This window comes from Eutrema salsugineum, unplaced genomic scaffold (assembly GCF_000478725.1).
Source record: "Eutrema salsugineum unplaced genomic scaffold, Eutsalg1_0 scaffold_11, whole genome shotgun sequence".
Classification (NCBI taxonomy): Eukaryota; Viridiplantae; Streptophyta; class Magnoliopsida; order Brassicales; family Brassicaceae; genus Eutrema; species Eutrema salsugineum.
In genome coordinates, this window is record NW_006256901.1 from 4,066,547 (window position 1) to 4,079,113 (window position 12,567).

General features: G+C 32.6%; 2 protein-coding genes across 2 annotated transcripts; one reads left to right on the forward strand and one right to left on the reverse strand.

Annotated features, from left to right (window-relative positions):
* Positions 1-7,003: 7,003 nt before the first annotated feature.
* On the reverse strand, positions 7,004-7,726 carry LOC112089717. The gene is given in 2 exon segments (XM_024160467.1): positions 7,004-7,125; positions 7,639-7,726. Coding segments are annotated over 2 exon segments (210 nt in total).
* Positions 7,727-8,344: 618 nt separating this feature from the next.
* On the forward strand, positions 8,345-8,651 carry LOC112089718. The gene is made up of 2 exons (XM_024160468.1): positions 8,345-8,482; positions 8,595-8,651. Exons 1-2 carry the CDS (start codon positions 8,345-8,347, stop codon positions 8,649-8,651), a joined length of 195 nt encoding a protein of 64 aa, XP_024016236.1.
* The last annotated feature ends 3,916 nt before the right edge of the window (positions 8,652-12,567 follow it).

Consider the following 12,567-nt stretch of genomic DNA (forward strand, 5'->3'; position numbering starts at 1 on the left):
TGATTGGTGAGGGTATATTGTTGTCAACTGACCCAAAAAAATTGGTCAACAATATTCCTTTGGGACCGAATGCTGCAGTTGTGAAGGTCGAGCTGGTGGTTAAACCTGATGCCTATTTATGGAGACTAAGTGCTGAAATCTCATTGATGAGTGATACACTGAATAAGAACATTGCATGGCCTACACATAGGATACACTATGTTAATCTACCTTCAAGGGATGAATCAGACAAAAAAATCACCTCCGGTAAGTTCTTACAACTAGTTTTTAAATTTGATTTGGTTTAAAATACATATAGCTTAGCTTAGATTGTACATAGGATAGTCAGATGTTTGGCTGAGATTGAGAATATAGCATCAGGTTTTGAATTAGTTAATGTTGTCGTGATGTTATTTTGATAAAGTTAATTTCGACTACTAGAGTGGTAGTAACAGCACTTGTACCAGCAAAGGTGCAAAACAGAAGTGCATTCTGTTGGACTGTGATAATTCTGGGCAGCGAGTTGCAGTAGTCGTGTTTCTTCAACTGATCCAGCAGAGAAGGTCCATTTCATCCCTTTAGGTCTCAATGCTAACAAGGTCTGGGTAGAAGTTTCGAAGGTTGATGGTGCAGGAGTGTGGAAACCAAATTCAGAAGTCGAATACATTTCTGACGCAGTAGGAATCACAGTACCTTGGCCGGATGATAAATTTATTATGATGTGAGATTATGGTTTGATGTAGTACTACTTTGAACTCTTTATTTTGAAAAAACTATGTTGAACTTATGATTGTATCTTTGTCATAATTAATAAGAAAGTATTTTATTATGTTTTATCGTCTCTTTTAATTCAGGAAACATTTATTTATTAAATCAAATTAGTCGAAAACAAAACTTATAAACAATTACATTTAGACAAATACTATGTTAATATTATAAATAACAATTCATAAACACTGTGTATAAATTTATTAATAACAAAACGTAAACGTTATTGTATAATATATAATAGCAGATGCGCTATAGTATATGAGATTACTATAGGAGCACCAAAAACCGCCGACCGATTATGATAGGCTATGATAGAGTGTTTTAAAAAACGCTATCGTATTGTTAGATAGCGTTAGCGTTTTTGCGATGCTAAGAATACTGTTTTTCCTGTAGTGAGTCATTATGATTACTCACTGGCAGATTCCAGGGGAGATGATTCTGATTCTTAACTTCTGCTGCCGTGTTCAAGTATATTGAGAGCAAAACAAGTCAGGGGTGGCCAATCTAAGCAACCTAAATTCAATCCAATCCAATTAAACTCATTTTGGATTTTTATAAAAATCTGTTTAAAATCTAATAATTTTTACTAATTTAGGTTTGAGTTATTTGGATTGATCATTAGATAACCAAAAAACCCAAACAAAAAATCCATAATAAAAAAAACCCAAATAAAAAATCCAATCTTGTTTTTCCATATAATATTTATATAGTATATACATTACTAAACATAAATGTAAAATTACCAAAACTATAACTCTTTTTTTCTATTTCTTGATTTTATATTTTACAATATCAAGGATAATAATCTTGTCTTATTTCTAGATTTTATAAATTATTTTATTTATTGCAGCTGTTGTTAAAAATTTATTTTAAATATTGACTAACTAATCCTAATATAAGATCTAAACAACCCAAATAAAATTAGATATAAGTCTATTTTGATCACTTATTTATGATCCAAACAACTCAAACCTGATCTAAAACCTAAAACACTTGATTCAACTATTATGGCCCTGTTCTTTTCATGGACGCTGGCGTCAGCGATCGCGGCAAAAAAAACAACGTCGGAGAATCTAAAACTGTTGCCCGTGTTCACATTAATCTAATGCTGCGGTTAATTTTAAAGGAGATGCCGGTGTCGCTGGTGACGCTGGAAAAATACAACAGCAGCCGCAATAGTTGCGACATCTACTTTTAAACGCAACGATGGTGTTACTCTCCACATACTTGTGTGAGAAGTTACTGAAATTGGTGATAATTAACCGCTGACGCAGCGTCCATAAAAAAAACAGGATGTAGATCGAAATTGGTCACAGAATTCTCAAACTAAAAAACCCAATTCGAACCCAAAACCTAAGAAACCCAATCCAAATTTTGGATTGGCCACCCCTAAAACAAGTTACGTCTAGAAGAAGTAACTTGGCGTCAAAGAAATAGCTAGGTCTTTGACTAGCATTTTTTGGTAAAGCGCAGCACGGATTCCGAAAAGTCTTTGGTATCGTGTTTGCTAGAATCATAATAAAGTTTTGGCACTTGGTTCCAGAGAAACTTCCATCGTCTGGACAAGATCATTATGGCCACCAGTTCTCTTGTTGGAAGCCATGAGATTATCTCAGTGAGCTTCTGGTCAGGCAACTCACTACTCATACCCATCACGTACATACTACTGATTGGTTTTTCCCTTTAGGTCAACGGTAAATAATGCCAAGAAGAGAAAAACATAAATTCCCTTTAGGTAATATGTATATGTCCCCATGTTTTAAGGAAACAGAGTCCCAAAACCACCAACTAAACCTAAATAATTTGCAGATAAATCCACCAAATAAACACTATTCTGGCCCGGCACTTGTAAAGCGTCAGAGATCAGCGACGGAAGGTAAAAATTGTACCAACTCCATAAATGCTTATTCACAGAATCGATTTGTGTTGAAATTTTGTTTTTCCTCTCAAAATATTGGCAGCTTGATGTGGCTGGCTTTGTATTGATAGGACTCAGTTCTTTAATCTGGAGACCTCTATGAGTTTTACTGTAAAGTCGCTGATGTTGATGGCAGGCCTAGACAGTGACTATCTAAGGTAGAGACAGTGACTATCTAAGGTACTCTACTATAGTTTTACAATTTGTGAATGTGAATCTTCCTTATGCACAAGGAGATTTGGTGATATATTTGACACTATATCAATAGCTTGATTACGTGACAAAGCTATTTGAGCTGGTGAGGTTTGTTTACATAATGGTTTCTTCACTTTTATAAAAGACTTATGATATAAGAACTGAGCTGATAGGTGGAGCTAATGTCTATATTCAGAGAAAGTGTTGGATTCTGACAAAGCAAGAGCTGAATCTTGTGTGGACACCAGTAAAAATATTACAAACGATGTCGAAGGTGAAGTTTTTTTTTTTTTTTTTAGTTTGCTTTTCATTTTACTGGTATGGGTGTATTCTCAATGTTGTCTTTAAAAAACACTTTTTAATGTTCCTTGCGGTATAAGTTTTATTGCTTGATGCTTTCTCTACAGCTTTACTGAGTACCCGAAGGAACCTCTTGGCACAGCCTGATAGATACAAAAATGTTACCTGGTCTAAAAGGGTTCATAATCCCTTCTTTGCAAGACAATTTGGCTTCAAGAATTGGACTTAATTAATTATAATTTCTGGTTTTGAAAGCTTGTTGTGTGAGCAAAGGCTTTTCTTTCATGAAAATTCCTGGATATGATATTAATTATGGATTTTTATTCCTCTATTGTTCTGTGTTTAGGATATTTATGGTCCTCTCGGAGGTAAGTTTCCTACAAAACAAGAGAAACACATGAAGGCCCGAAAAACACGATGGATGAGTGTTTTCTGATGGCTCTCCGACACTCAAGTCAGAAAACAGTAAAAGAAAGATCACGGAGTGGCAAATCAGAGAGAGGAAAGGAAGATCGAAAAAAAGAAAAAGAAAAGTGCCGAGAGCTCTTAGGAAGAAACAAGTCTACGGACCTAATTTTAGTGGGTTCTTTCAGGTAGAACAGAGAAGAAGTGTAAGAGTTTGGGGTAGAAATATTCCACGGTTTAGGAACTGCCGTGGAATGGAAATGAAAAAAGGGTCGGAGTGATGACCGGAAATGAGAGTGCTAGACCTTTGAGTTACGAGGAAATGGTTGGCCGTAAGATGGAGGTAGGAACACTTCTGTTTCCCGCATTAGCAATGCTGTTCTTAATGGGCAAAAGGCATACAAGAAGAAACTTTCTGGTCTTATTGCAAAAAATGCAGCTATAGCATCAAAGTCAACCCTCTGATAAATCCGGCGTCATATGCCATATAAATGACAGAAGATCAACATTTCCCTGCCAATCATAGGCTGGGAGATGTGAAACATCTAATCTGAGGGTTGACATTGATGCTATTGCTGTATGTTTTTGTGACAAGTCCATAAAGTTTATTCCATGGATCGGTCGGCAATGTATATTCGGCATAAAAGTTGACATACCCTCACGGAGTTGGAATAACCATTAGCTCTAACATAAAAACAACTATTAAAAAATTCAAGGAATAAGAGAGCGTACAAAAAAATTCAGCAAAAAGAGAAAGCACATAACGATGAGTGATGTGCACTAATCAAGTAATTTTAAAACCCTAATGAAATCATGCATGTCACATTAGAATTTAAGAAACCCCATATTTCTTCGATCAATCAAGATTCTTGTATGACAATAAAATCAAGTAAAAAGAGAGCACATAAATAAATTCAACAAAAAGAGAAAACACATAACAATGAGTGATCTGCACTAATCAAATAACTTTAAAATCCTAATGAAATCATGTATTACTGTACCACAAAAAAAATCAAAAAACAAAATTGATAAAATGATCAAAGAGAAAATTAGAAAACCCTCGAAGGAATCAACTTGATAAAATGTGTACAAAGAATGTACAAGATACTCAACAGTTGATAACTGTGAAACTACTAGTAGATATACCCGATGATTTAATGATTCTAACCCTTTAACAGCTAACGCTAAGATGGTGATCTGAGCCGTTTAGAGAATAGGTCTAACCTCTTAAAATTATGTGATATTTTTAAAAAATTACATCTAAAATTAAAGTTGAATTGTTTACACGTTGTCTAAGCAATGAATATTCACTCGTAAGTGATTTTTTTTTTAAATTGGAAATTCATTCAGGGTTGTTGATTATACTATACTAAAATGTTCAAGACAAAGCCCAAAATTTTTGCACGTTGAATAAGGAGAAAAAAATGAGCAAGTAAATTAGGAAGTCAATAATAATGAAGATTAAAAGTGTCTATAATTCATGGTTTCTGTTTTGGATGAAAGTTGTAAATTTAAAGGGGTTGCTTGGTAAGGACTGTGACTTTTTACTATTATTTCTAACTAAAAACTTTAAAAACTTAAAATTTTAAAAACAAACAATAGTTTAAGAAAAAATAAAAGACACAATTTCTTAGATTTTGAAAGAAAAAACTCTAGCGTGACTAAAACAAAGAGAAAATTGGAAATTTAGGACAAAAAATGGAGTACATTATATTGTCCTCTTAGTAATTTTTTATGTTTTGGTAATTTTGGACAAAAATAGTCTTTCAAATACTTTTAATTTTTGAAATAAATATTTATATCTATCAATAAACTTTTACTGATTTGTCTTCGTTCTAGTGAATATAGAATCCATATTCTACCAAACGGTTAATAGAATCTGAGAAAATCTAGGATCAGATTTTATCCAACAAAAATTAAATAATTGAATATATATATATATATATTTGTTTTCACGTTTCTAACATATTTTGAAGTTTTTTTTTATTTTCTTCTTCTCCTTCACGACAATTAAAGTTTTTCTTTGTTTTGTGTTCTGGTTATTCATTTATGGTGCATATCTATGTTACATGTGATATCTAGAGATCGATTCTCAATAAGGATTGGGTTTTTGCCGTCAATGAAGAAAAAAGAGGTCGATTAGTAAAAATATTACTCAAAATCATGTGGTGCATATCTATGTTAATTGAATGTATAAAAATTACCCAAAATCATGCGATTTTGTATGGTGCATATCTGTGTCACCTGTGTATATAGCTCAGGCTGTATAAAAACTTACCCAAAATCAATTTAGGATTTTAATCCCTAATATGGAGATTTGAATGAAATGGAGATTAAAGAGGCTAACAATTGGATGAGGAGAGTGACGAAAATCGACGATAGCCTCCGGAGAATCAACGGAAAAGACGATAGAGAAGTGTCGGAGAAGACGATGAAGATAAAAGTGTCATGTTCTTAATTTTTTTTTCTTTTCGTAAAGTCATGGTTTTTTTTATAATTTCAATTCTTAAATAATAATAATAGTTAAAAAGAATATATTAATATCACATAAATCAATTTTTAAGGGTAAAAGAGGATTACCCTTAATATAAGTACTAAGAGCATCTCCAACAATGCCCCTTATTTTAAAGGGAGCTGACCCTTAAAATAAAGGTTTGAAGGTGAACTGTTCCAACAAGAACCTTTAAATTTATCATTAAAAATATTTAAATATTACATACTAGTCCTTAACATAAACAATAATTAAATAAAATGATAAAAATAATATAATAGATACAAAACATACTTTAAACTAAAATGTTACATAACATATTAATAAATAAAATATTACATGATAATATAAATAAATAGCAATAGTTCATCTATAAACTAAATAATAAAATTACATATAAAATAATAAATTATTAAATAAAACTATTTCCAGAATGCTCTCATATATAATCAACCAATGCATTTCGAAGTGATAAATGAGCTTCTTTGTTTTTATCTGTAGATTACGAGCCAAAAATTGTTGAAATCGGATATTTTCGTTTACTTCTATTTCAATTGTTGTTTGTGGTGCTGATCTCGCTTCTCTAATCGGCGCATTGCCATCACGTTCACCCTTGATAATCATGTTATGCATTATAATGCATGATGTCATTATATTATGTAGTACCTCTTTTTTCCAATAACGTGAAGATCCTGCTACGATTGCAAACTTTGATTGTAGAACTCCAAACGCGCGTTCAACATCTTTTCGACATGCTTCTTGTCTTGCTGCGAATAATTTTTTCTTTGGACCTTGGAGATTACTTATTGTTTGGACAATAGTTGACCATTTTGGATAAATGCCATCAGCTAAATAATAATCCATGGTATACTCTTTTCCTTGAATAACGTAATTAGCCGAGGAGCGGTACCTTGAGCAAGCTTTGAAAATAAATTAGAAGACTTTCAAACATTGATGTCGTTGTTGCTTCCAGGCATACTAAAATAGGCATGCCATATCCATAGATCATAATCTGCAACAGCTTCAAGAATGATTATGGGTGATCCGCTACGACCTGAAAATTGTCCTGCCCATGCAGTCGGACAATTTTTCCACTTCTAATGCATGCAATCAAGACTACCCAACATTCCAGGAAATCCACGTTGTTAGCCGATATATAGAAGCCTGGAAACGTCTTCTTCTGTTGGTGATTTGAGATACCACTCCGAAAATACTTCTACAATTGCGCGACAAAATCTTTTCATGCACTCAATTGCTGTAGACTTTCCTATTTTGATGTATTCGTCTGTGGCATCAGCGGGCAAACCGTAAGCTAAAATTCGAATAGCTGCAGTAATTTTTTGCAAGGTTGACAAACCCAATCTCCCAGACGCATCACGTCGTTGACTGAAGTAATTGTCATGTTGTTTAACAACATCAACAATGCGAAAAAATAATCTCTTTGACATTTGAAATCGACGATGAAACTCTCTTTCACCATAAACAGGATTATCAGAAAAATAATCATTGAACAAATTACGATGTGCATTTTCTCTATCACGGTGTATAACTGCGTGACCAGGAATAGAGCCTCGATGACTTACGTGATTATTTTCTTGAATTAGTCAGTGAATAAGGCGGTTGTTATTGATTAACAAATTGACTGCAATCTGTTCTTCTCTCTCCATTGCTGCATTTTCATTCATCAACCATTCACCAATTTCAGATTCATCTGATGAGGAAGATGAATGTTGAAAAGAATAAGAAACTCCAATATTAAAATTCATTTTGAAGTAAACGAAGAAGTGGTGATATATTGTTGGCATCCATTGGGTATATTTATAGATATAAGTGTTTCCATTTAATAATATAAGAAAATCTTCTGAATTTAATTTACACAATTCATTCAATTTCACCTATCACCAACCATTACGTACATTGAAATCCCACCAATATCTTATCCAACAAGAAGATAAGAAAATCTTGAGAATTTAGTTTACACTATTCATTAAATTTTACATATCACCCACTTTTACATACATTAAAGTCCTCCCAATATTCTATCTAATAATAAAATAAAAAATTCTTGAGAATTGAATTTACACCATTCATTAAATTTCACCTATCACCAACTCATACGTACATTAAAATCCCACCAATATCCTATCCACAGTAAATAAAATCTAAGAAACTAAATGTTGGCCTCTCCTTTAAATTCTTATCTATCCATTATTGTATAAAAATAATAGACTTTAACCATTGAAAAAATCACACTTCCACAAACTCACTCTGTTCTACAAAAAAATATGGAAATAAATAGAGGTACATCATTCAATCAACAAGAGGATGAGCTATTGTGTCATGTGTATTTAGAAATATCACAAGACCCAATAGTCAGCAATAACCAAGCTTTGAAAAAGTTATGGGAAAAAATAAAAGTAGCTGTAATTTAGAAATATCACAAGACCCAATAGTCAGCAATAACCAAGCTTTGAAAAAGTTATGGGAAAAAATAAAAAATAAAAAACATGAGAGTACAATTCTTTATGCTGTAAGGAATTTGAAGAGCTGCATAATTCAAGTGGAGAATATGCATCCAAGTGGTGCATCTGAAGATGACATTGTAAGTACATATCCAATTAGTTCATGCTTGTTATTTTTTCTACTTTGTTTATATATTATATTTTTGTATGTATTAAACAAATTTTCTATTCCAAATATTTTGCAGATGGATAAAACAAAAAAATCATTAGTCCAAGATCACAAACTTAAAAAAAGTTTTAAGTTTGATCATGTGTGGGTTTTGATGAAGGATATTCCAAAGTTTACAAACAATGTCAACATCAGCATTTCACATAGTCCTATTATTGGAAATGATAGCATCGGCTCTCCAACATCACATTCACCAGGGGCATGTTCATTTTCAATCAATCTAAAGAATGATGATGGTGGATCAAACTCATCACAACGTCCCATTGGACCTAAGAAAGCAAAACTCAAAAGAAAAATTGCTGAAGATAATGATCCATCTGTTGACACTTTGGTTTCATCAACTGAACAAATTTTTGATTTTTTAAAAGATAATGCATCAACTAGGGGCAAAGGTTATGAGATGACTCAATTATTTATCCAAAATCAAGCAAAAAAACTAGTCCTAAAAGAAATGGAGGAGGAAAAAAAAATATTGTTAACAAATTTAAGTTTTATCGATGAAAGTAATACACGTGAATTTATTCGTTCTGAAAAAGCAAGAATCATACAAAAAAGAACTCAAGAGCAACAACCTTCGATTGAACCAAATCTATATGGCCAATATTTTGGTAAATTTGGAGATTCGGGATCAAATTTACATAAATATTAGTGTAGTTGTGTAATTTTATTTTGTAATATTTATGTATGTTTGTGATTTTATTATCATGTAAGAAATTATTATTGTAGTGTAATTTTATATTTTGCTGTAATTTATGTAATGTAATATTATTGTTATGTGAAATTTTTTATTGTGTTATTTAATATTTTTATTTTATTTTTAATTAAAGTTTAATGTATTTATTTATTTATTTTAATATTGAACAGCTAATTTTATACTGATATATTTGAAATAATTTTGAGGTATATAATTATGTGGACTAAAGTAAAAAGGACAACAAATTTATTTGATTATTAGTAAGATATATGAATTACAAGGAGTAAAATGAAAAATAAAAAATATTTTAAGGGGATAAACAGTACCCCATTATATTTGAGGGTTCACTGTTCAACCCTTTAAAAAATAAAGGTTTGATGGTCTGTTGGAGACCAAAACCCCTTAAAATATAAGGATTTAAAGGTCTGTTAGAGTTGCTCTAAGGGGACAATTTTTTAAAAAAAAAAATACTAAAAAGACAAAAATCTCTATTTTGTGTTTTAAAAAAAGTACTAAAGGTCTGTTTATTTTCTCTAAAATAAATGAGTTGGGCTGTGAGAAAGTTTAGGAGTTTATTTAGGACTTAAAAACATATAAAGTCTGTTTGGATAATTTTATTTTATTTTTGAAAAGTTAAAGTCTTAAAAGTCTCTACCAAACAGCCCCAGATTTTTTTTTTTGGTATTTTTCCTGTTAATTCATACATAAATTTTCAATTTGATGGTAAATAATGTGGGGGTTATTGGTTTATGTATTTTAATGGATTTAAAAAATCTAAACCAAATCCAGTATTATATAATTTTAAAATTCACTTTTAAATCTAGTGTTATTCAATCTTGTGGATTTACTTGTGGATTTGATTTCAGAGAAGATTTTAGTGGGTTTGGATGAATTTTTCTATTAAAAATACAAAGACTCAAATCTGAGATAAAATCTCCAAATTTGCTCAAATTTATAAAAATAAGGGTTATTTCTAAATTCTATATGGATTTTTTTTTTGTCAACAGCCTAAGTACATAGAACGATTCGGTAATCCAAACTGTAGATACCGAATTTACATTGATCATATCTTGAAGGTAGATCTGTGCTAGGTTATCTGTTTTCGTATTTTTCGCTCGTGGGATAAGTAAAATATAGAAAAAGGTGAAAACCTCCTTATTCTTCAAATCAAAAATTGACCATTTCTCTGGTGTAGACACTATCTTCACCAACTCAGAACAATCTATTGTAAATACTACCTCCTTCTTCTGATTCACGATCATATAATGCATAACCCATATTAGAGCTTCCAACTTCTTTGTACATTTCTTTCTCTCATGTTAGCTGTTTCGTTCTCCTCTTTTAAATAATACCACCCTAATTTGGAGGATCCATCCATCTCCTTCCAAGAGCCATCAACATAACACCTCCAATCTGTATACTGAAGAATTACCAAATCATTTCTAATAATGGGGACCTAAGAGGATGTACAGGGTATCATCCCGAGTTCATGGCCCAAATTTTAAGAAGAAATCCATTTAAAAAAAAAAAGAAGAATGGGCCAATTTTGGTGATCTGGTATCTTCCAGACGAGGCTGAAGAGCCGGTATCACGGCCACATGGCGGGCTATGATTTGTCTAAAATTCGAGAAGGGTTTGGGGACAATTTTTTGTTTCTCATCTTTCATTTTCTTTTCTTTTCATCCCGACACTCGTGTCTTCATCTCCGAAGGCAATTTTTTGGCGATTCGAAGGCTGATCGGAGAAATCTCGATATCAATCGGAGTAGAGCTGTTCCGATCATCGCATATCCATCAGAGCATCCAGGTAATACTTCTTCCTCCTTAATTTTGTTCGTCGTGAAACCAATTTGGGAATTTAGGGTTTCGAATTTTGCAAAATTTTTTAGGGTTTTTTCGTCGATTAAAATTGGAAAATTTGAATCGATTGTTTCTGTGTGCGTGTTCGTTGTTACCCTTTGTTGTGTGCGAGTTGATTGCATGTGAATTTGAGATAAAATTTGGTCGATCAAATTAAGGTTTAGGGTTTATTTTGGGGGAATTTTTAGGGCTTTTTCTCGGGGTTAAAATTTGGGATATATGATCGATTGTTATGTCCCTGCGTTTATGTGTAACCATTTTGCGAATGATTGTTCATAGAATTGGTTGAAACCTGGATGAAATTAGGGTTTCCAAAATTGGGGATTTTCGAATTGTGGGAAAATTTGGGGGTTTTTGCTGGGGTTGATTTAGATGAATCTATATGATTGTTATCTGCATCCGGTTACTCGATTATAATGAAATGATTGAGGATTATGAAATGAGACTTGATGAGGTTGGAATGATTAATGATGATGATGATGAAATGATGATATATAGTTTTGCGTAGATAGTATGATTGATGATGATGAAATGATGATGAGTATTGTGTTTGGTGTCCTATTTGATTGAGTATGATGATTGAATGTTAATGAGTATTGTGTTTAGGGTATTTGGATTCATCTTTATGATAGTAAACTATATGCTTTTGATGATTGATATTTATAATGAAATGATTGACGATGATGATGTAATTATGATGATGCTTTTGTTGTATCTATATGCTTTTGATCTATATGCTTCTGATAAAATTATGATGATGCTTGTGTTGTATCTATATGGTTTTGATTTATATGTTTTTGTTGTATCTATATGCTTTTGATGGTTTGTAATGATCGTTTTTATTTTTGACAGGGAGAATGCCAAGCTACAGCGAGTCATCATCCGAAGCTCCAGACCCGGTGCCCTACTGGGCTTATGCGGATGCCACTTATGGCATCCCCGAGAAATGCTTCTGTGGCCTTCGAATGAAGATTGACACAACCCAAGCTGGACGCAAGTACTATACTTGCTCGGACTACTTGGATGAGGTATTTCATATTTGTTTTTGATGTCTATCTTTATTTATTTTGCTTTAATTATCTACTTGGATGAGGTATGTCATATTTGTTATAGTAGGTTCCTCCTGAGCACATGCACCACTGGTGGGATGACGCGGTGACAGAGCAGTTCACCATCCTCGAGCGCCGGCTTGAACAGCAGAAGGAGCTCATTCTGAGTGTTGATCGGCGTACAAAAAACTTGGCCTTGGGAGAGGTCCGTGAAG